The 24,255-nt window shown below is 35.9% G+C and overlaps 1 protein-coding gene across 5 annotated transcripts in view; it reads left to right on the forward strand.

Moving 5' to 3' along the window:
- Nucleotides 1-24,255, forward strand: part of CCDC171 (coiled-coil domain containing 171) — a 153,850-nt gene that overhangs the window by 47,685 nt on the left and 81,910 nt on the right. For all 5 annotated transcript variants that reach the window (XM_054809711.1, XM_054809710.1, XM_054809712.1 and 2 more), the window contains 8 exons: nucleotides 573-675; nucleotides 5,692-5,795; nucleotides 8,641-8,730; nucleotides 10,631-10,831; nucleotides 12,743-12,910; nucleotides 14,803-14,991; nucleotides 20,782-21,286; nucleotides 22,030-22,146. In XM_054809711.1, the coding sequence (XP_054665686.1) occupies nucleotides 573-675; nucleotides 5,692-5,795; nucleotides 8,641-8,730; nucleotides 10,631-10,831; nucleotides 12,743-12,910; nucleotides 14,803-14,991; nucleotides 20,782-21,286; nucleotides 22,030-22,146 (1,477 nt within the window). The remainder of the gene's footprint in view (nucleotides 1-572; nucleotides 676-5,691; nucleotides 5,796-8,640; nucleotides 8,731-10,630; nucleotides 10,832-12,742; nucleotides 12,911-14,802; nucleotides 14,992-20,781; nucleotides 21,287-22,029; nucleotides 22,147-24,255) is intronic.

Below are 24,255 nucleotides of genomic sequence, written 5' to 3' on the forward strand. Positions count from 1 at the left end.
AAGAAAACTCAGTGATAGGAGCTGAAGGACTCTGCTGCTTTATATTCCATGCATAAGGAGGAGTTTTTGATATTGAAGAAATCACTATCAAGCATGGAAGATACTAACAATTAAAGTAGGCAGGTTTGCAATGAGAATAGGTGTGGGATTTGACTGAGTGCCAAATCATGAATTTCTAGCCTGTCTGCCAGTAGTTTGGTGTCTTTCTGGATGCCCTTGTAGGGTGTAACAATAGATTTCGTTGCTTGCATAGGTGGGCAGCAGTTAATTAATGTTCATGAAGATATTTTTAAAGGAGAAGATGATCAGGACTAGGTTTTAGTGCAACTGTTTTTTCTTTTGGCTACCTGAAGCCTTTAGTTCTATTTTAAATGTGTTTTGGGGTTCAGTGTTACTTATTTGTGATGTCATATTAGGTCTCTTGGCACAAGAAAAAGAGTAATAAGAAATATAGCAGGAATTTAAATTCAGAGAACAAAAATACCATTGTGATCTGTATTTCTTCTGTTTACTGTTTTAATGGTTTTCTTTTTTTCTCCTCTTGTCTTGTGTGTATCTCCTGTCAAATAAAGGCCAAGAAACACCAGGTCTTTCTAACAGAGACGTATGAAAACAACATGAGAGAGCTGGAGTTACTCTTGGACAGCTTTGCTATGTCAGGCCAGCGGACAGCAGGTTAGTTGAAGGTATAAAATGACAGATGCATCTGTCAATGTTCCAAAGTCACTACATTGTGGGAATTCTGCAGATGCCTCTTGCATTCCCTCTTCTCAACATGCTTTGATTTGATGACATGATAAGAGCAGTTCTCACAGCAGTCAAATGGCCTTGCTAGCTGAGAAAGGGTGACGGAATGTGGACCTGCTGTTGTCAGCCCAGAGCTTGATTTACAAATGCTGGGGTGTATATGATCGGTCAGAAAAGGGCTTACTTGCTGTGCTCTAAATCCAACTGAGAAAAAAGTCCTTACAGTATACCTGCAAAGGGAACAGATGTTTTGCCTGAACTGAGCCAAATTCTGAGGCAACCTTCAGCAACTTAAAGGTCATATATTCAAAAAGGTTGTGTAGGACACATGGTATAACACAATACTTTTTTACTGTTGATTGTGGACTATTACTATATTGCATTCATTTGATCTAATACAGAACAATTATTTCTCTGTTTTCATTAAAATTAATTGCAAGTCCGTGGTTGTCACTCTGCTGCCTAGCTTTATATATAATTATTGTACCAAACTCAACAAACTGCTGCCGGCTTAAACATTTGAAATAATGGCTAACATAAACAAGCTGAACTTTAACATCAAAGCCAGTAATTTTTTTTAAAGATGAAAATAGTACACTTTTAAAATCTTCATTTAAAACTCTATAGAAGTTTCTCTTGCACACTAAACACAAAATGCTTTCAACTTACAGTGCAAATAAACAGGAAAAAAACAGGCAAAATGTTGCCTAAAGAGCAAATGCGTTTATGTAAAACAAATGTTGCTGCACTTTTTAGCAACAGTAGACATAAATGGGTCGTATAACACCTTTAAATGAAGATGCATTTTTTCTATCTTCACAAAAAGATTTATGATGATGATGATGATGATGATGATGATGATGATGATGATGGCCTGGCACCATTGAAATTGAATAACGGAACTTCTTGAGATTTCAGTTGTCTTTAAAAGCCTAGCCTTGAATCTGTGATGCATTAATTTCCTCACATGGGCTGTATGATTTTTTTTCTATTTGTGAACTGGTATCAGTTTTATTCTGTAATTATAAATGTAATTCCTGTGGGTAATATATATTTGTAGGTTTACTGTAGATACATCAGGCTGAAAAGCTTTTCAAAACTGTATGTTTTCCTCAACCTTGCAAAGTTCCACATGTCCAGAGAGGCTTCAGCAATTCTGTGGGGAGCTGGATGCTGCTTCCAAAGTGCAGTTTCCAAAGCAGTAATTGTCTTTCGGGTACATTTTCTTTTCTCCCTAGTGGTAAACCGTGTAGAGAACACCTTTGACCTGTTTCTGTAATATTAGGGATTCAGTAACAGTAACTTCAGGATTAATTTTCTTTCTTTAAGGTATACTTTGAAAGATCTTATTTGAAGAGATCTTTTTTTTAAGTTTCAGCATCTCTGCAGAGGCTCAGTTGAGGCAGAAAGTCAGATTTGGGTCTGCTGTGGATTGAGTCCTTATGGCTGATATTAAAGTGGACATTGACCAAGACATTTGTTCTACATACTTACTACACTTCTAAGTGTGAAACCTAAATTTTTAATGCTCTTTCCTTACTGTGTTCTGCTTACGAATTTATTATGTAACAGTATTTCTTTCAATTTCCAAAAAAATATTTAATGTAATCATGTTTGAAATGGGAATGCCTAGGTGCCAATAAAAGTAGAAATCTTAAATAAATCTTTGTAGTCTAATTAGCAGATGAGGGGCTGCATGAGCCACAGCTGGCTGGGCAGCCTTTTCTTTTTTGTTTTTAACTTTCAACCCCAGTGGTTGAGAGACCTCCTTAAAGATCTGTCAGTATTAAAGGTCTAGCCCCTTAATTTACGTACTGATGGTGCTGTGATTATTAGGCTATACAAGAAAAAGAAGAGAAGATTTTATATTTTTAAGATTAAAATCTGAAGTATTTTAAAAAGTTATTTTTTTTCATTACACATTCCAAAACAACAAGTATAAATCCACATCTTTTCCTTTTTGAGTGACCTTTATAAATTTTCCACAGCATTGTTATTCTTCTTGGGCAATTTGCATGATTTCAGTTTGTCCTTGTTCAGTTTATAACATTTTGCAGTTACTCAGCAGCAAGGTTTGTGCTCAGGGAAGTTTGTCTTCATTTCAGGAAAAAAAAAAAATTGTGGTTGTAGTAATCTGAAAAAAAAGTGAACTAAGTATCAAGTGCCAGTAGTGTTAGCTGCTTTGAGTTAGTGTCACCATTTATTGCAGGCCACCAATACTATTTTGGTCAAAAATCTAAAACACAGCACCATATGAGCTGCAATGGAGAAACTTAACTCTATCCTAGCCAGGCCAGTGCTATACATAGAAAGTCTGAAGCAGCAGATTTAAGAGCTTACTCACTTGTATATCTCCTGTTAGGTTCCTGTTGAATCTGGCATTTTCCCAAAATTCTTCCCCTAAACTCTTAGGTGATACTGGGCAAATGCTTCAAGTGTTCGTTTATTTTTTGCCTTGTTGCTGAAGTAGGGCCTCTCCAGCAAGAGAGTGCCATTTGGATTATGTTGCACGTCTCCTACATAGTTGTATGAAGACAGACAACATTTGGCCAGTATTAAAACCATAGGCTTGTTTTCAACTAGTGCAGGAAGGTAGAATCTGGTATTTCTGTTGGCAGACTGGGCTGCCTAAAAAATAGAGTTGCAGCAACGGCAAGGAATGCCAGCATGGAAAGTTCACTGGCAAAAATCTGGGTTTGGCAAACATGATGTAAATCAAGATAGTTCAGAGGCATGTTTCAGTGACTGCATTGCAGGTTGGGACTTTAGGAATGAAGATACATGATTTAGACAGCTTGATGAAAACTATGGGATGGAAGACAACACCTCGATTGACTTAACAGGTATTATTTTAAGCTGAAAGAGAATTACGAGTTACAACTTCTCTAGAGCTAGAAGTATGGAAGAATAGTACTTCATTTTTTCTGTGCAACAAGGTCACTGCAAAATGTTCCTACAAAGGGTAGTAGTGAGAAGTCACTCTTGTAATGGACAAGACAGGACTGGAGCCCTGTGCGTCCTTAACTATAGCTGCAGTTAAGTGATAAAAATGGTAGTAAGGTATTACTAGTCTCTTTCTTAAATGTGAAATCTAAACTCCTTGCAAAAGGTCAGATTTTATGAATTATTCTCAGGTTGATTCCAAGTGTAACATTGCTATTTGGGCCATCTCTAGGACTCAGAGGTTTGGTTAAGGGCATTGGTGTCTCATTAAGAAGATTTTGCTTTTCCCTGACTCTGTAGACCTTTAGAAACTGTGGTAAATTGGTGTCCGCTGGAGTGGCTGATAGGACAGAGCAGAAGTCTGTCACTGGGATGCGCGTTCTATTTAAATTCACTTGTGTGCTGTAGAGCAGGTCTTGCTCCTGTTACTGAATGCAGTCTTGCAAACCTGCATTGGTTTGACCAGGTGTGACTTTGACAGTAACAGTTGGCTGGTAAGTCAAAAGTGAAAAGTTAGTGTCTGATCTGAATAGTTCTCTGTGCTTTCTGGTATTATCAAAGGGTTGGGAGAGAAGAGGCTAATTAATGGAAAAAATTTTCAGAACGGCTGTTGTCAATGCTTTCTGACTTGCGCATATATGTAAGTTTTCCACTGCCTACCATTGGTGCATTATGAATAGCCTACAGGACAAATCTGTCACTTTTGTATAATGCTTTGAGTAGAATATCATGCTCATTAGATAACACTAACCATAGGATTCTTAAAAAAACCCCAGCTTGCAAGTCTGCAAGTGCACCTCCTCTAGCTGACAATGTTTTATGGAGAACCAAAGAAAAGGCTTAGAGTTTAGTATCTGATTGGACTTTATGAGCCACCCTAGGTAAATTACTTAGTGACACTGAAATTTCAGAGGTGATAAACACCTGTATCATCATTTAGTTCTGCTGGGAGTTATGATTGTTTAGCCTCTCTGGAGTTCAAATGCCACAGATTTTTTCACTTACTTTGCAAAATAAGGATGCAGTTAGCATTGGTAAAGTTCATTGGCTCATTTTCTTAAGACTTGTGTAAAAGACGATAGTATAATTTGCTACAAAATAAGTTTATAAATGCTGTCTACCAATATAAATAATGCTGAGAAAAAGAATCTGTCAATAACCTGGTATTTTGCTGTAACACCAGAAAAAAATGAATAGTCTGTTCTTGGAAATTTAATATCAGCTGACATCTTGTGACCTCTTGATCAATACAGTGTTGTTTTGCTTTCTTAGCACGTTGTACTACGGGGCTCTGGAATGCTCAAACTTGTTCATATGTCCCTAATTAAGGCAACCAGATCAGAAGTCTCTACCTAAAGGTTTAATAAATAAGTGTAGTGTGTATATAATGGATATATCAGCTTTAAGATTTATAATTGAAACATTATGTAGGACTCTGCAGACAGATAATATTTTTTTTTTATTATTTCCTTTGGAATGAAATTCAAGATCATTTAAAAGGTTTTTAAGACCTCTCCAAGCATAACATAGTCATGTGATCTTTGGCTCGGTAAAGCTTTGAGTAGATGAAGTACTACATTATAATAGGCATGCTTAGTCACAACAGCAAAATAATGTCAGGAAAAGTGTAACATATTTAACTTTCATGTTTTCAAAGTGTGTTATTGTGTGGTTTTCGAGTTGGCTGGTCTGACTGAATGACACAGACTTGACCACAGTAGAAATTATATGTGAGACTGCATACCAAATACATTAGGTAGAAGTGTAATCCAGAACTTACAGTTCTGTATCTTGTATTAAAGCTTTTATACAAATGTCTTTCAGCTGTTTTTGCTGTGAAAGTATGGCTATTCAGCTGCATCTCTTGTGGCAAACAAGGCTGCTCTTTAGTATTTTGTATTGTCACTGAAGCCCTAACTAATTTTAGTACCTCTCATCCAGGGTGAGTAGTTTTTTCTCTGTGGCTTTAAGGCTTAATTTTCATTCTGTATTTTTCTTCAGGCACTTGTAAGGACAAAGATAAACCTCTGAGCCTCTCTGTCCTTGAGACTTTGAGGTGTACCTTGACAGCTTACCAGAACAAGCTGGAAGATATGTCTAATGAGGTAACACTTGCACTGTTTGGCTCTATATGTATCGCCTTCGGCCTGCAGCAGTACATACGCTTTGCTTGTAAAAAAGGTCAGAATAGTGGGAATGTCGAGCTGACAGCTTCACATTACCTAAAGAAATAATCTCTGTCACTACTATTTCTCAAAGCTTGCCCTACAGTGAAGTTTCACTTATGTTTAGGGGGACAGGGAGAAGAGGTTTTTTTCTTCTTTTCTTTTTAGCCTAATTTGTTTTTGTTTTCTTAGTAAACCTGTTGGGGTTCTTACTTTCAATAAACATTCAGGAAAACAAGCCATTCATAGCTAGGATTTCAGTTAGAAGATGAGAATTTAAGAGTTGGGCAGTGTATACTGCAATATTCCTAAATACACAACACTTGAGTCTGAACACTCATTGGTATAAGTTACGTAAATGTGCATGCTCTGGCACCTTTGAAAAGTGGCATGATTTTCTGAGATGAGTACATTTATGATGAAATTCCTTTGGTGCTATTTTGAGGTCTGTTCATGTAAAATAGGACAATACTGTAAGTTATGTAAGACAATAATGGAAATACTTCAATTTTGAAAGTCTTACCCTCGAAAAAAATCAAATGTTTTCCATGCAGCCCTACTGGTCTTTTATTTCACTGATTGAAAAGTCACAATCTTGCATTTATTTTCTCATTTATATTGCTAATGTGATTAAATTAATCCTCTTGGGTGTAAATGTTTTATGAATTTGTGGCTTTAAAGACTGTAGAGAGAAGTTAAGTGCACTGTTAAAGCTTTCTGTACAAACTTGTAATTAGCTTATCTTTGGATAAAATTGGCAAATACAGAAAGGCAAGGTGTGATAAGATTATAAAAATGCCAGTACTGCTGTTTCATTTCTAGGTTTTATCTTTTGTTTTCACAAATACATAGTCTAGCTAGTCACTCACAACATTTTTTTAAAAAAAAAAAAAGAAAGAAAAAACAGAAGAAAAGTATATCAGCTTTTCCCCTTTTATTGGGAAAAGAATGGTCTCCTGCAAGACCTTTTGAGTTTGTTCAATGGGTGCAAAAATAAGTGACCATGGAAACAATTATACTTTTGTAAACAGCAAGCACTGTTAGGTCTCTCCCAGTGAGATAAGAGAACCGATGTGTATAGTCATTATGAAACTCTTCTGAGACCCAAGTCTGGAAGCTGCAGAGTAACTAGGAACATACTACCCACAGCGAATTGTTATTTGGGAGGAGGAATGTCACGTGATAGGCAGCACAGTTGAAAAGTCGACTCAGCAGGCTTTGGCTTAGTGATGTGCTTTGTTGTGAAACTGTGCCAGAGACAGCAGTGGGGAGACCAAGGGGGTGGCTGCTAAGAAAGCAAAGAGAGTATTCTGACAGAAAGAAGAATGAACTGTCAAGGAAAATAAATCGCAAGCAGAGCAGGACCAACTGATGACCTGCCACAAGACTTCCCAGTAGGACTGCGTGTGACTGACCCTGAAGTTGTCATATGGAGCCAGAGATCACCAAGCACCTTCATGGTGCACAGAAAGGGCAGTGCTCTGTCCTTCTTGATTACCCCCGCCCCCATAGAAAATGCTGCTTTTGGCTTTTTATATTTTAGATATGTTTAGTAATAAAACTTTTTAATAATACAATAATGCACAAAGGGACTATGAAGGGCACTGTGCAATAAAAACAGGATGTTTTAATACACAGCAGTAAGGGTTTAGTTTTGAGTAATTATGTAGTGGTTCTTTTTATACAGAGATTTTCAACAAGACCCCACATATTGATGGAGTTATTAATATAGGTGTACACCTGTATGTATACATGAAATATGCTGGTAAACTTGTCATGTGTCACCGTTAACTTACTGTGTTAAACATTAGATTAAACAATCTAATTCATTTGTGTGACTGAAAGGTATATAAGTGTTTTGGTTTTGACAGGTAACAAGCTTTTGACTTTCTGTATAGTGCAAAGGCTAGAATATGTTTGGGGAGAGAGACAGGGCTAGGAAACCAACAAAAAGACTGGAAATATTCTAGTAACATTCTGTATCTTACTGTAATTATTTTAAAGGGTTGTGCTAGGTCTCCTGATTTGAGATCAAACAAAAAATGTAATTTCCAAAGTAATTTGTAAATTTTCTAAATGTTTTTTTTTTTACTTCTGATTTATTCCTTACTGCTCAAGAGCTGGCAGTAACCTGCACTATAATACATTTCTATTTGATGCTTTCTTTCAGACATTTGTATTGCTAACCTCATCATCAGGTAGCCAAAGATACAGATTATAGTGATGTGTTATCTTTTTTGATAATGGAAAGTGAAGCTAGTACAGGTTATGGTCATGAGTTACCTCTAAGGTGATTGCTTGTAACGCTACAAACAGTTCAGTAGGCACCATGCCTCTTGGGAATATTGCTGCTTTTACGGGTATGTGAGTACTATGCACTGCTCAGTAAAAAGTAGAGACCACACTCGTAGCTGGACAGTTTCTGTAAATGGCCACTGACTTTGAAAACTTGTTTTCTCAAACCACTCCCCAGATCATAATCTGAATTTATCTTATTTTCAAATGCATTTCAAAGTCTCTGTTTTTGTCAGATATATTGAGAGTTAATGGGAGAGTTAACAGTGGACTCCATTTGGGATTCTGCCACTGCTACTTATCTTAAATCATTATAACAGAGTTATTTAGTTCTTTTGTAATGGCACATTATTTAGCTTATATGGAGTATAAATATTATCAAAGGAATTGAAACCAATTTTTTACATTTATATACGAAATTCTTGCTTTATATTCAAGTGATTATGTAGCCTTTCTGTAAAAGCCTGTTCGACGTCCATATTTTTCACAGCTTGGAAAAATGAAGGCTTTATGTGAAAAGATGACAAAAGAACTTGAGATATCCAAAGAGAAAATGTGCATTTTAAGTCAGGACCTTAAGGTATGGTTTCATGAACTTAACATAAAATTTGGAGGTTCTGCAAAGAGTGTCTTTCTGGATTTCAGATATCTTTTTTTCTTATCAGAATAAGTCTCTGTATCATTATATTCTGTTGAGCAGACTAGTTTACCTTGTAAGCTTGTGTGAAGCCATGCTGCTTTATTCTGGTTGCCACCTTAGACTACATGACTGATCATTTAAATGATTACACTTCTGAAATAATTTGAAATAGATGTATCAGTTTGCAAAGTACCGTTTTATATTGAAATCAGCATCAGTAATTTTTTTTTAACTATTTTTCTCAAGAAGAGAATTTAATTACCTCTGTTCATATGAAAGCATGTTTTATTAATGATGTCATTTCCTTTGTTTTTGGTTTTTTTGGGGGGTTTAGTGTGTTTATGACAAGTTAATGCATATATAAAAGCATCAGGTCATCATTAACAGTTGTACAATGTGCAGCCCAAAATTTCTTAGAGTAAAATCTACCTGGGAACTGCTAAAAACACTTGAGAACTCTTTTCTTTAGTTTCTGAACAAGATTTTTTTTTTTTTTTCGTTTGTTTTTGGCTGACACACCACTTTTGTAATGTCCTGTCTGGTTACATCAGTGGCCAAGGGAGTGAGGAAGTCCTGAGGTCATGGTTAAACTTAATCTCCCAACTGGCAGTGTATTATATTACTGCCAAAATAGAATGTCTCCCAGTGTTTCTCAGATTCTTTTGCTGGGGATATGCTGCTTTATCACTTCAGTTTAATCAGATCCTTCTGCAGCACTGGTTGAATCTTCATATTAATTGATACTTGCACATGATCTGACATCTGATCTGAGCTTTCTTTACTAATTTATGTTCAGAAGACTTAAGACCTGCTTCTGTTGCAGCACCTTTGTAAGGCACCTAAAAATTTTGCAACCCATTGCAACAGATACTTGTATTCATTGTGCAAAAATTGAGCTTGCTACACACAGACGGTACTGGTTTCTATGCAGTACACCAGTTTCTGATCTCTTTAAATTTTTGGTAATAAAACTGTATATATGAGTGAAAACTAGATCCAGTCTGAAAACATTTGTTAGAAATTTAATGTTGCTTTAATCTTTCAGTATTTTCATTAAGAAAAATAAAAGTTGTCATTGTCTGATGAATTTGGGAGTATCTTTCCTATTACATTTCCTATATAAGCAGCTATGATTTTATGAAAAACAAACAATGCTTTCAGTTTGACCTTTAGCAAACTTTAGCAGTGCTGGAAGTCCAGTGCTTGTAGGAGAGGAAAACATGTGTATCTGTCCACTCCATCTCAGCAATCTTTTGGCTGAAGAGGGTTAGTGTATTAAGTTCTTTGTTTACCTTGTGAGATTTGGTACTGGTAATATAATGATTGTATTTATGACCATTTCTAATTATTAGTTTCTTCCTGTGGTGAAACCTCCAAAGAGAGTCCTCATTTTTTTTTATCAGGCAGATAAAGAATACAGTGGGTAACAACAGCTATCTGTGTTGCCTCTCAATTTGGCTGTAACAGATCAGAGATTTACTTATGAAAATAATGTATCTTTTCACTAGCTCTGAGACCTCTCCACTCTGCACATAACTGGCATCCATGCGTTCTGCATCTCAGTTGTGGGGTACAGCAGGTTCCGAAGGTCACTACATCATGGAGCTTTTAACTCTGAGATGGATTTCTGATGCCATCTAGTTACAAGCTGTGGAGAAGGGACTATTGTCAATTTTGAAATTCTGTTATTGACAAGATACAGTCAGCTTAGCCTGGAGTCTTCTGAACACATGTGGCTATATGACTGTTTACTTCCTCAGATGGTGAGCACTGGACTAAGGTAACATTTTATAGAGTAAAATTCTTATCAGCTTTTCTGTTCCATGCCTCTGTTCTACAGGAAGCTCAAGATAACCTGGCTGATGCCAATAAAGAGTTAAATCATCTGCACACTAAGTGTACAGAGAGAGAGACTTTAATAGGAACTTTAAAAATGGAGCTACAGAATGTACGGCAGTGCTGGGAGAAGGAGAAAGTACGTGCCACAGAATCTGAAAAGGAAATCCAGAAGCTTACCAGGGCTTACCAAAAGGATATGGAGGTATTACCAGAGACAAGATGACTGTCAAAGAGTCTTTATTTAATCTCAACTTTATACATTTACATACATCAGATGGTTACTCTTAGTCTTAACAGATTTATCCCCAAAATATGATTTTAAGATACATATTTTGAAATATGTATTTAATATCTACAAGATCTTAGGATATATTGGTTCTCCTTACTTCTATATCAGAACTAATAGCTTAACCCTTCCAGTATTTTAAATTTTTGAACAACTAAGTTTATTTAAAGAGCTATGCTTGATGAGCAATTATTTCTTTCTTTCAAATTAAAAGTGATGTTTTACAATTGGAACATACAATCGTATCATCATCACGTGTTGTTAATTACTGATTCACATGGCAATTGATAGATAGCAAATGTGGAATTGAGGTAGTTTTGCCTGCGAGCCACAAAACCTAGAAACTCTTATTTGTGACCTGTTAGCTCATTGTGGTGTGCTATATGTGCGAATTGCTTCACAAAATCTTATTTCACAACTATTATCTCTCTCCTTATATTTGTTTACAGATGTTAATTTTGTTGCTTTTTTCCACCCAGTAAAGCAGTTCTGTACTGGCAATAGCAATGATATTCTTTATCATAGTTGTTGTGCATATTGAGCTCATTACTTCCAGAAATTTGGACATGGATGCCAGCTGAGTAAAAAGGAAACATTCTTTCCACCTCTTTTGCAGTCTGGTATTTAAATAGTGTCCACATGAAGCAGCTGGAATTGTTAGACACATCAGATAATGATTAAAGTGAAGGAAACTAGAAGCCTGGCTATATTGTAAAGTCAGCATGTCTACAACACTGTGGTTGCATTCAACATGTGTGAATTGATTTTGGGTCTTGGGATGCCTTTTTTCCAAGCCAAATGGGTAATTATTATCCTTGGTTTGTCACTGCTCAAGCAAAAATGTAGTGATGGTGGCACACTGGATTTTCCTTGGGGAATTAGGAGATCTGCTAGAAACAAAGTTAAACTAAACTAAACTACTTTTTTTTTATTGCCTAAAATACTGTGAAATAATTGTGAGAAAATGCACCTAAGTATAATGGAAAGGGCTCAGAAAAACCATAGTTCCCCATCTTGGTCATTCACAATTTCTTAATATAAAGCTGCATCCAAGGTCCTGGAAAGCAATGGAAACCTTTACAATGTTTTACTGACTTCAAATAAAGGCTCTGTTTCTTGTGGCTTTTGAGGTACAGCTTTCTATTGTTGTCTTAATCAAAATTCTTAAGTTGCATATATGTACTGAAAGGATGAAGGCTGGAATTTCGGTTGCATGCTATTGTTGCTAAAGTTTATTTATAACTTGCATCAATTTATTACACTACTGACTAAAATCAGTGTAAATGAATGAGGCATGGCTTGTGGAATTTAACTGATGAAGCTATAAACCTGTTTTGTCTAGCTATTTAGTCATACATAATCCATGCAAAAACAATTTTTAAAAGACTTTAGAGTGATGGTTGTATAAACAGTGTGTTGTGCTGCCAAGCCAATCAGACAATTTTCTGCGTGCTGTGAAGATACTGGAAATGGGTACAATTTGAATGTACATGAAAGTGTTAACATAAATGATTAAATTGCATCTACTAACAGCATGGAAATTTTTATCTGTATCAGGTCATGGTTGTGACCACTGCAGGGTTGGACTTTATTTATATACTATGTCTAATTAGACAAATTTTGTAAAAACTGTTGTCTTACTCTGGCTTTAATATGTATGACTACAAATATTAACAATGAATTAAGGAATTTTGAAAAGGTTTGAGAATGAGATTTGTGGGATTTTTTTTCAGCTGCGTGAAGCTCACATTACTACACCATATATGATGCATCTCTCTGGATTCTAACACTGTTCAGATATAACAATTTTTTTTTTTTTTGTCTCAGGAGAAGCTAACCTTCCTCCATAGCTTATACCAGCGTTTGGTAGCAGGCTGTGTGCTTATAAAACAACCAGAAGGCATCCTAGATAGATTCTCTTGGTTTGAGCTTTGTACAGTCTTGCAGGAGAATGTTGATTCCCTGATCTTAGACCTCAACAGGGCTAATGAGAAGGTAAGTGTCCTTAGGCACCAGCTACCTCTATTAAATTCAGTGACATTTGTCCACATCACAGTATCATTAAAAAGGACTGACATTCATCTTATTTCAAAAAGAATTTGGACGTTAATAATTCAATACCATTAATTATGGCTTGTCTACAACTCAGTTTGATGCCATTGCTGTGGGCATGTAAATGTGACTGAAGTCTGTATGAAGTCTCTAAGCTCCACTTTCTGTGCAGGACATGCTAATAGTACTAGCCAATATTAGCCACAGGGACCTAATTAAAAGAAAATAAATTAATCTTACTGATGAAGCAATTCAAAGAACTTAGTCATTTACACTAATAAAGCAAGTCTTTATTTTAGCATAAAACAGAAACAAAATGCACTTATCCAGGAACATCATCTTTAAATTATATGTTTATTATTCAGAGGTTTTATCTGAAAAAATGCCAGTGGGGGGGTTTTGTTTGCTTAATTGTAACTTTTGGATTATGAAATTTGTATTCAGAAATACAATAGAAAATACTTATTTTTATAAAACGTCTATATTTCTTTAAGGGAGAAGCTGCACTTTTCTGAATGATTTTCATGTGAATAAGCTTACGTGGCCTTTCTCCCCAGAAATCCCTGCATGTTTAGGAAAGAAAACACCTCTTTTTAAATAACTTAAACTGGCTTCACAGACTAACATATGCCACTCTTTAGGATTTCAGTTCATATTGTGGATCCATTGATCAGGCCAGTCCTACAGTCTAGCAGAGCCACTCCAGATCTTGGCTGCCCTGATGTTTTGTTCTTGAGGCATAGGAAGGGAAAAGCTCTTTCAGACACCCGAGTAAGGGACAGGGCTGGTTACAGTGAATCATTTTGACTCAGCCCATCATTTAGTAATGATGACCCCAGCAGTCAACGGAAATTACTAAAGAGCAATAGTGTAAAATCTGGATTATGCAGGTTGGATGTACATTTCTGTTTTCCTTTTGAAGTAGAGGCAGAAAGGAAATGGAAGGGAAGGGAGTGAACATTGTTGGCAGTGTTTGCGGGGGTTGTGTCTTACTGTTTCTTGCTTTTTAATTTAGTATGGTTATTGAGATTGGATTGTGAGATCTCTAGGGTTCTTCTCATGTACTTACCAGCTTTTCAGGGATTTGGGGCAGTGCTGTTACATGTGTTGTACCTTTCTGAGAACAAAATTTTTCTCCTGCAGTTTTGTGTGATCTATTTGGAAGGTAACTTGCTGATATTCTGTAGTAACAAACTGTAGGCATGAGTGTTTGGAGGTCATTGTTAGCTTGATTCGTTCCTCCATTTAGTTTGCGTGGGAGCTGCAAAGTTAAACCACAGAGTGAATCCCTTCATGCTTGTTGAAGACCCATCATAAACTAATGAGCTACTTGTGAGAAAAACATCCTGTACGCTAAAATTTCCTGAAATTATTTTAATACTTAATAATATATGGAATGTCTTGGCTTTCCAATAAAACAAATAATTAAATTAAGGGCTGTTTTTTCATTATTACTCGCAATCATTGCAAACTGCTAAAGGACTTGTAGAGTTGGATTACTAATGTAGCAGCACGAGATTTAATGCACTTATTTTAAAAAAAGTACGGGAAATGTCCAGTTCAAGTTTCCAACAAAGGCAGCAACAGATATCTGCGAAGTGATTTAAGGGTGGCAAAACTGAAACCAAGGCAAATTCCTTATTCCAAAATATGTCTCAGTTTTGTTGTAAGTAATCTGTTGTGAAAGACTTTTACTTACTTCTAATAAATATGTCGAAGAAATTACAGTCTAAATTTCATACTGGAATAGTCTGTGCTTATATTAATATGTACAATTAAAGTAAAATGGTGTTTTGAGAGGTAAAAGAATTTCTTTCTAAATGCTTGTCACACAGGTATCTCACCTAGAATATGTTTGTAAGAACAAGTCTGATACTGTGAAAGAGCTTCAGCAGAGCCAGGAAGATGCTTTTAGCAAAATGGCTGAGCAGATGAAAGCACAGGAAAGCTGTTGGCAGAAACAAAAAGAGTATCTGGAACAGCAGTACTCAGGTCTCCTTGGGGAAGTTCATGCAAGGGCACAGGTACGATGCTGTGAACTTCTGATTTTTTTTTTTTTCTTGTAAATATTTTATGGATTATTTCAGTATCTTAAGCTCCTAACCAAGTTAAGGTTGTTTGGGAATTTTAGTCTATCTTTAAAATAAAACCAACCCAACACTGTGCTAGTATTAACTTAACTGAGAATAAGAAATAAATCACTTTGTTAAAACATTCCAGAAATGAATTGCTAAATTTTTTTTTTTTTGAGAATGCTAAAGCTGTAAGATTGAAATTGTTTATTTTAAGAATTATATAGGGCAGCAGTTGTTTTTTCAGTGTCATGCTTTGCAAAGACTCTATGGAGTAACAGTAATGTGGTGTCATCTGGGTATAAACTTAGGTATATCCATTCTGACCCTGAGAACCAGTTAGCAGTTACAGTGGTAGATTTCAACAGTATTAAAGGACTTCAATATACAGATACTACAGTGAGCAGTGGTTCAAAAGTGTAAAACCGTCATCTCTGATTGTTAGAGAAGTTATTTGCAATCTAAAATTTTCACTGTTATTGTACAATCACAATTCACTGTCTTTACAGTCTCATTCCTATATACATGTTTTAGTTAAAAGTGTCATGAAATAGAGGAAATAAGATATGCCTTGTTATTTATGACTGCCATCTGAAACTTACTTCATCAGAAGAATACTATGTTTGACTCAGATTTTGGGCTTGGAAGTCTTCACACTCCAAAAAATGTGTTTATGAAATATTCTTTAGACAGAGCGATTTATGGTCATTTATTGGGAATGAGTTAAAATACTGTATATATTTTTTGCTTGATGCTTACATTTCACATTGGATATTGGCAATGCTAAAAATACCCCTATGAGTGGAGTAAGTGGCGTCCAGACATTCCCCCAACATCCTGTAGTTTTGTCTTATGAAATCATTGCCAACAAAAAGAATGATGACATGAGGAAGCTTGATGTTAATTTTAAACCTGACGTTTCCTTCCTAATGAAAAAGTGGAGTTACACAGTTTAGATTTCTACCTCCTATGGGTGCTGCACCAAAGAAAGGTGTGAGTCAGCTATAGAACAAGAGGAAATGGCCTCAAGTTGCGCCAGGGGAGTTTTGGATTGGATATTAAGAAAAATTTCTGCACTGAAAGGGTTGTCAATCATTGGAACAGGCTGCCCAGGGAAGTGGTTGAGTCACCATCCCTGGAGGTATTTAAAAGCTGTGTAGGTGTGATGCTTACGGGCATGGTGTAGTGGTGGACTTGGCAATGTTAGGTTCATAGCTGGACTCAACGTTATTAAGCGTCTTTTCCAACCAAAATGATTCTATGGTTCTATCTCTTTCAGAATTCTAGCGTATTGTGGAGCACTGGTGCTGTGCTGTACTGTGCCATTCTTTGGGATGGTGCTGAACCTGCCAGTCTTCTCAGCTCAGTTGTGTAGACAGCAAGCAGAGCACGTACTGAAAACATGGCTCTCTTTTGTGGAGCATGCATTAGGCATGTCTTCTGGAAAAGACTTTATCTGTCAACTTGCTGTACAGGACTACTGGGTTTCTAAAAGGGTAATGCTTTCCCTTAGAAATGTCTGGGCATGTTTTCTGGCACAGGTTATGTAGTGTTGGAGTACAAACTGGTAGTCTTGTAATCTAGGCAATGTCTATGTACACTTAGATCATTCAACAAAACTTTGTCTCATCTTTTTTCCATCCCATGTTCCGCTTTGCCTTCCTTATTATTCAGTGTCAATCTGGGAAGCAAACAGGCTAATTTCTTCTGGATTTCTAATTTGTGACTGACTTTGGACCTGCAAGTACCAGATTAAGCCTTTCCTTTTCTGGGATCCATAGGGCCTATGCTGTTAGGGCTGTTCTAATTGTGATTGCTTGTTTTTCATAAGACTTGACTGTCTATTACCAATTGCATTTTGAGCCTGTTAGCCATGTTTGTCTGCGAGATCACTGCTCTGTTGGATCAGAAGTGTGCAGACAGAGTAATGTTGTAGCCTTGTTTCCATAGGAAACAAGGAAAAATATGCCACAAGTTACAGAATTAATTCAAAGGGTCTTTTAGATATTATTTAGATATTAATTTATTCATTATACAGTGCCAGTGTTTCCATAAAGATACAGAATGCAACATTTAACTTTAATTATTTTAGCAGGCTTTATTCATTAATTTTATAGGACACATATAATCAGTGTAAGTGGAATATAATTTCGTAGTATTCTGTATTTCATTGTAGAACTGTGGGTCTCATCACTCTAGGACAGTTAGTCTAGCACTACAAGGAAACTGTAGCAATTTGCTGTTAATTCATTTCTGGAAAAGGAGGATAAGTGATTTTTGCTGTTATACACCAGGCTAATGGTACAGCATAGGATGCATCTTTTTTTTTTTTTTTTTTGTAACTTCATCGTCAACGAGTGTTCATGCCTCCTTCTAGACATTTTTTTCTTAGAGCTCCTGGATTGGGACTTCTTTCATTTTTCCAGTTGTTGGTACATGTGTGAAGGCAAACTGAAGACTGTCAATTCAGACTCTCAAGAGTTAACTCAGAGCTCTAACTGCACAGCAGTATGAGTAATGTATCTTGGAAATTATTGTTTTGGTTTCTTAGAACTGCAGTTGAGAGTTAGGGTTTTTCAGAACTATCTCCTTATGATTAAAATGTAACATTGCAAAATCTGAAGGTTTTAGTAGCAGTGACACCTGCCACTGCTTCTGACCCCAGCCAGTACTGTTCAGGGGCCCTGACTCCAAGATAGGATCTATGGATGTTAATAGGTACTACTTCACAGCTGTTACTGTAGGTCAGATGGATGGTGTAATCAGAAAGCAGTTTCACTGTTTTTCTGTAGGGCAGAAATTCCCAGAGTAGCCTTATCGCAGATCAGCAATGAACAAGCCACTCTATAGATACCGCTCTTCTTTTTCCGTGGTCTCCATGTTAGGAGAGTCAATGGAGCTTAAAATGCATATCCTTTTTCCTTGCCTTTTGTAGCAGGAGTGCAGTCCTCTTGATTTGATAGTGTGCCATTTTGAAAATGTTACTATGCCTGTTCCTTAGCCTCACACGAATTATTTATTCAGACTGTGCATAGTCTCATAGGAAATGTTCTCTGAATTTTAACTATCAGTTGTTTATTATGTAGACGTTTATTAATCTGTCCCCATTTTTTGTGGCAACCCCTTAAAATAGAAGGGTTTTGTTATGATATGCAAAAACATGTTGTAAGAGAAAAATCCTGTAACTACTTTAAAAATGTTAATTTCAACAGAAAAATAAAAGGTTTGCTAAATAGGAAAGGGAAAAAGTCCTCTAGGGAGAAAAGAAATTCTTTCATTGGCTTTTTTTTGTTGTTGTTTCTTGGAAGCCTTGCTTTTACAGCAAGGCAGGTGAATTAGCTAAAGTGGTATCTTGCAATTGTATCGAAAGTCAGTGCAATCAGTGCAAAAGAAGTACATGCAACTACACTGTTAATATATACCAGGTGTCTTTGATAGAGGTATCTGGGCCATGTATTTAAAACACAGAAAAGAAATGGAGGACAGTAGTGTTGATGTTGTTTATTTAGATGTATAGATGCATATATTTAGAAAAATAAAACAGCTGAAATACAGGAAAACCTTTTGAAGTCATAGTGTCATTATATTTCTAGTTTCCAGTTCTGTTTTCATGCCAGAATAATGGGTAAGAACCCAGTAAGAAGTAGGATAAAATAGTGTGCTAGTAGCACCTGATTTTTTTTGTTAAGGATTCTTGGAATCCGCCAAGCTCTGCAACCCAGTGAGGTGTCTCTCAAAGCTCAAACACCGAAGGAAGTTGGCTTGCCAATGTTTAGGAAGAGAATTCTATGTCCCTTTCAAAAACTGTGCTTTTAAGCTTCGAAGAAAACACTAGAAACAGTGTGGAGTAATACAAAAGCAATTACTAGCTGATGAAACCAACAAGGTGTATTTTCCTACAAAACTTTCCTATTTCTGTAGTCAGACATTGTCTTGTTCACTTTTGCATATTACCAGATAACCATAAGCATAAAACACTAAGCTTTTTTTTAAAAAATAAGCTTTAATTAGCCAGAGCACTGAATGTTAGTGTTGCTGCCCAACAGCCCTGTAGGGATCACACTTTGTTTACTCAGATATTGGCCTTTCACCTGTGATGGCCAGAAACCGTAAGTTGTTTTCTAAATTCAGCTTACCTTTTCAGTTTCTTCCAGTCATGCTATCAGGGTTTTTTCTATAAAAAAAATCTATAAAAATCAAACACTGTAAATAATGCAGTAGCAGTGAAAGTATTGTACACGTTCATACTTAATTTTAAAGTAGTAAAGTGACATATGAAGCCTGTAAATTGCATTTTGTAATTAAATCTTTTAGTTTATATCATTGAAAGTATTTTAATAATACAACAAATTCTTCCTTTTAAAAAAAAAATAAAATATTTATTTGGTCAAAGACATTCTGAACTGACTAGGGTATGTCTCTGTGGAAGCGTGGAATCTTTTATTTCCATTGTAGCTATGTAATTTTTTCCCCCCCTGCTATGCTTGCAAAATGGAGGAGGGAGAAGAAACTAGGGTGCTCCCCTTGCCACTTGCTTGGGATCTGTACCAAATAGAACACATGGGAAAGTGGCTGGATGACACCATTTCACTTCTCTTTTGGCCACTGCTAATAGGAATAACCTCACTCCATTTTTAACAAAATGGTTTATAGCTCTGAGAGGTAGCTGAAGCTTAGCATAATCCTCTCTTTTCTTCTTCATATGGACTTGTCATTCCATTAATTTTTGTGTCCATGTATTGTAACTGGAGCTTAAGCATTTATTTGAGCCTGTGTGTTCTTTGTGCACAGTGCCTAACATTTATTACCTCCTTATACCACTGGATCCTGTTTAAATGTAGCCTCAAGTGGTTGTTCCAATCACAGATGACTCTCATGCATCATGAAGCCAGTCTAAGTCTCTAAGGTACCAGTGCAGAGTCTTGATTCCTGTATGAGAACTGCATGTTATCAAAGGCAACCAATCCGCATAGTCTAAACTTAGTCCTGGCATTCCCTGGCTTGTTAGTGTCTTAATTTTGCTACACCGGTTTACTGTTTTAAATCTCCCTCTTTCAGGGTGTATGGGGGCAGGGGCGGGGAAAAGGTCTGCAAGTTGAAAATATCTGTAATAGCACTAGTCAAAATAACAATATCTGTATTACACTGTTCTTTTGAAAACTCAATTCTGTATGAGACCTAATTAATCTGTGAATATATAAGTAGGGGGTTGATTACAAAGTAATTAAGAGATCACCTTTACTTCCCCTTTCCCAGCTGCTGCCAATCTGTCTAGGTTTATCTTCCAGAGTCTTCCTTGGTTTTTTTCCTCTCTCGTACACTAACTTTCTTTTCTGCTTTGAAGAGCAATGCTCTTTCTGAAATTGGAGCATGTAATTGCTTATTGTTAAGCCAGCTCATAAAACTGTGTTGTGGATAACCAGGTACTGTTGAATCTTCTGTGGGCTATAGCAGTACTAGTGGATTATAGTCAGAAATCTGGACTCCATTTGTAGTTGAAGGTTGTGCAAATTTTCCTCGTGCTATTGATTTGTTTTCATATATCTGGTTCTGCAGCTGCTAGGAGAGATACTTTGACAGTCATTACTAATATTTTTTATTCCTTTAATGTATTACTTGAATCTGAAAAAATATTACTAATTTTCTTTTAGCTTTTGTCTAGGTAAAAATGATTTTATTTACAAAAAAAACCTTCTAGTTAATATTTCTTCTGGTTTTGTTTGTTTTTTCCCCTTATCCCAGGAATACCAGGAAACAGCAGAGAAAAACAAGGATAAAATTTATGTCCTTGAAAAAAGACAGGAGAAATTGACCCTTGAAAATGTTTCTGTGAAAAATACATTAACACAGGTTCAGAAGGAGCATTCATCTCTCCTGGCAGCCTGTGCACTATTGGCAGGTGCCCTGTATCCTCTCTATGGCCGATTGTGTGCTATGTCTTCACAAAGAGACCTTCTCCAGGATCAGGTTAACATTTATGAATTAGTGAACCAGGAGATTAGGACCCTAGTTCATGCTCTCTCTGATGTAGAGGAAAATAATCAAGATGAAGCAAAACTGAAGAAAAGAAAATTTAAAGGCCTGATTCATGTATTCCGAAGAGGTGTGATTGCAGTTTTGGCAGCTAACAGACTTAAACTTTTAGCTCAATCTTCTAGTTCCCTCTTCTCCTGGGTAAATGGCTTCAAAGAAGGCATTGGAATTCTAGTTTGTATAGGAGACTCCAAAGGCAAGCGTAATCTGTCAAGTAAGCTAATTGTTTTCTTCTTTGATAAGTGTTATGTAAAATTACATGGTTAGTGAATAACAAATAGCAATGTTATTATTAATAGAGCATAAAGACAAATTTAATGACATTTTGACAAATGTAATTTCTGAATTTGGGATTTCTGGATTTCTTGACAAATGTAATTTCCCCTAAAAGGAAATGCTTAGTCTGTTAAGCATTGAAAGAAAAGTTACAACACCACACGTGAACTCATACTGTTTAATATCCTTGACATTTGTATTATGGATTTCAGAAACAGTTGTTAACGCATCTTCTCTGTGGTAAATATGTTGTAATGTTCTTAAATAATTGACCATCAACATTTTTTAAAAGATAGTTCCTCTTCTTTTATTAATCACTTTTAATATTTATTTCCTACTAAAAATGCAAAAAGTTGCTTTCTGATTGAGGTAAAATATTAGTATAGAATTTCTAAATTTGTCTTTAGAGATTATGTAGTCTTCCTGTCCCTTTCTGTTACCAGACCAGCTCATGTTTCCCCCTACAAGGATAAATGGTATAAAAAAATGTTTCCCAAACTAGAAGATCCATCTACTTTTCTGATTTAGTAGTTCTGGAAGTATATTTAATACAGTCTAAATTATCCTGAAATAAGAACTAGTTTGTGGCTTCTATACTTAGTTTTCTGAAAAAGCTGGAGATAGTAGTGTGCCATATCTAAGTTACTTAGTTTTATTGCTACCTACAATTCTGTTTCACAGGTCACAAAGAGGAACAAATTCACTGTGTTGAAGCACTCAACTGGTTTACTAGTTCTAACCTCCTTGCTGCAATAATCAGTTCTGTCACTGAATTACAGGATGTTGTTAACAAAACAGGTAATTTCAAAAGTAAATTCTTATAGTAGAAGATTAAAAAAAATAATCAGGGTGGTTACATCATTTCCATTTTCAGGATTTTATCTAAACTATTCTGGATCAAATCTCTGGAGAGCTATATTGTTAGAACAGATTAATTTTCTTGAATTAGTGATGTGATACTTTATCATTTTGGTATATAGAGTCATGGAAACAAAAGGCTGGTGAGTGCTTCTAGAAAGCATATAAACAGTTTTGCCTGCTTTGTTGTGAGATAGAAAAAAAAATCTACACCTTGCCAATAGATATTTGGCTAACCTGTTCTTAAAAGCTTCCAATGAAGTAATATTTACAAGCTTCCTAGCTAAGTTGTTCCACTCTTCTAATCTTTGAAAAGTATTTTACTGAAGCTCAATCTATTTTTTTTTGCCATAGAGAAAATCTACGTCATTTCTGTGTATTTAATCTGCGTATTTCTTAAGTGCAGGCCCTGAAACTGGCACATACTCAACCAGGGACATTGCCGCTGCTGACTGAAAGGAAATAATTTCCTATTGTGTCTTATATGATATGAATCTAGAATTTCCAAATCTGGAAAACAATTGAATTTGATGGATACCGTTTTCATCAGGTTTACTTGCTATCTTGTGTCTTTTGAGAGAGAAATAAAATGCTCTCAATTTACATGATGTATAGCAGTCTTTATTTTATGTCTCTGCTGTGTTCCCTCTCTTAAGTAAATGCTTAATTAGATTTGTGTCTAGATCCCCTAATTTTCTTAGTCTTTCCTTGTAAAGAATTCTGCTATGCCTATGGAAAATTTTAGTGCCAATCTCTGGAAATGTCACCTCTTTATTCTCAGCTGTTAACTATCTTCCTTAATATCTTTGCAGTGAGGACCAATATAAGATATGATTTGGTTCCTCTGCATTGCTCTCATCCTTAGTTCTTTGGTACCTGGTAGTTTCAAAGTCCCAACAATTCTGTCACAGATTAAAGGATATTAATGGAAGGATAATTTATATGAATAAAGGGAAATAGCAGGACAGAGAAAAGGTTATACGTTTTCCAGAAGGCTGAACAGTAAACTGGTACTAGAAATCAACCATTGAATCAAAAGTGTTTCAGTTCAGTTTCAGGTGCTGTCTTCTTTGATCATCCTGTTTTCAATAACTTAAAGTTACATCCTTACAGAACAAAATTTGATGTGTATTTCAGAATATTTGCAAGGTTTATACTGCAGATATTCTGGTATATAAAGCGTTGAATAAGAACAACAAATTGAAAAAGAATGAAGAGAAACTTTACAGCATCATTGATGTGCTGAAGTGACTAGTTAGAATACCCTAAACCTCATGACATTTTGTTGGTACTGAAGTATTTGAGAATTGTGGTGGACTCTTTTTACCTGATATCTCTGCACTCAACACAGTTTTGATTTTGAGAATTAGGAAGGGCCATGCCGAGAATGTTGTGGCCACAGTCAGTTTGGTGATTCATAGCTTATCTTTATTTTAAATAATTTTCACAGAACTTCAAGATCGAACTGCCCGTGTATTACTTGGAATTCTGTTGCTCATGAGATCAAAAGTCTCACAAGAATCTTTGGTTCAAAAAATAGTAATAAATAATTTAAAGTTTGACATGAAATTTCCAGAAGACATCGAAGTGATAAGGCTCTGAAGGAATATATTTGAAAGAAAGCTTGCATACTTAGGAAATTATTTTATGTTCTCTAAGTCATATTTCAAATATGATTTAAACCTTCAAACTGATTTAAATGATTTTGAATTTTTTTTTTAAATGTAAATAGGCAAACTGAGAGGCATCTGCTCTGTTCAGATCTCGAAATAATGGCAGTTCCAAATTAGATTGTACATCACAGGAGAGAGTAGGCACAAGAAGGTGCTATCTGGATCTACCATATGGAATAGTTCAGTGTCTTAAAAATTGCAAAGATGGCTAGCTTCTGAGGAACCATTTGAGGCAGTTGAAAGAAACCAAATCCAGATCACTGAGATAACACTGGAACTTTTGTACTTGTGCATGCTGGGGATTTGAGGCACATTTCTTGAGCTTTTAACTTTTAAAAATGTGGTTTGGGATTGATATTCATGATCAATTCCCTTC

This window comes from Grus americana, chromosome Z, assembly GCF_028858705.1.
Source record: "Grus americana isolate bGruAme1 chromosome Z, bGruAme1.mat, whole genome shotgun sequence".
NCBI lineage: Eukaryota > Metazoa > Chordata > Aves > Gruiformes > Gruidae > Grus > Grus americana.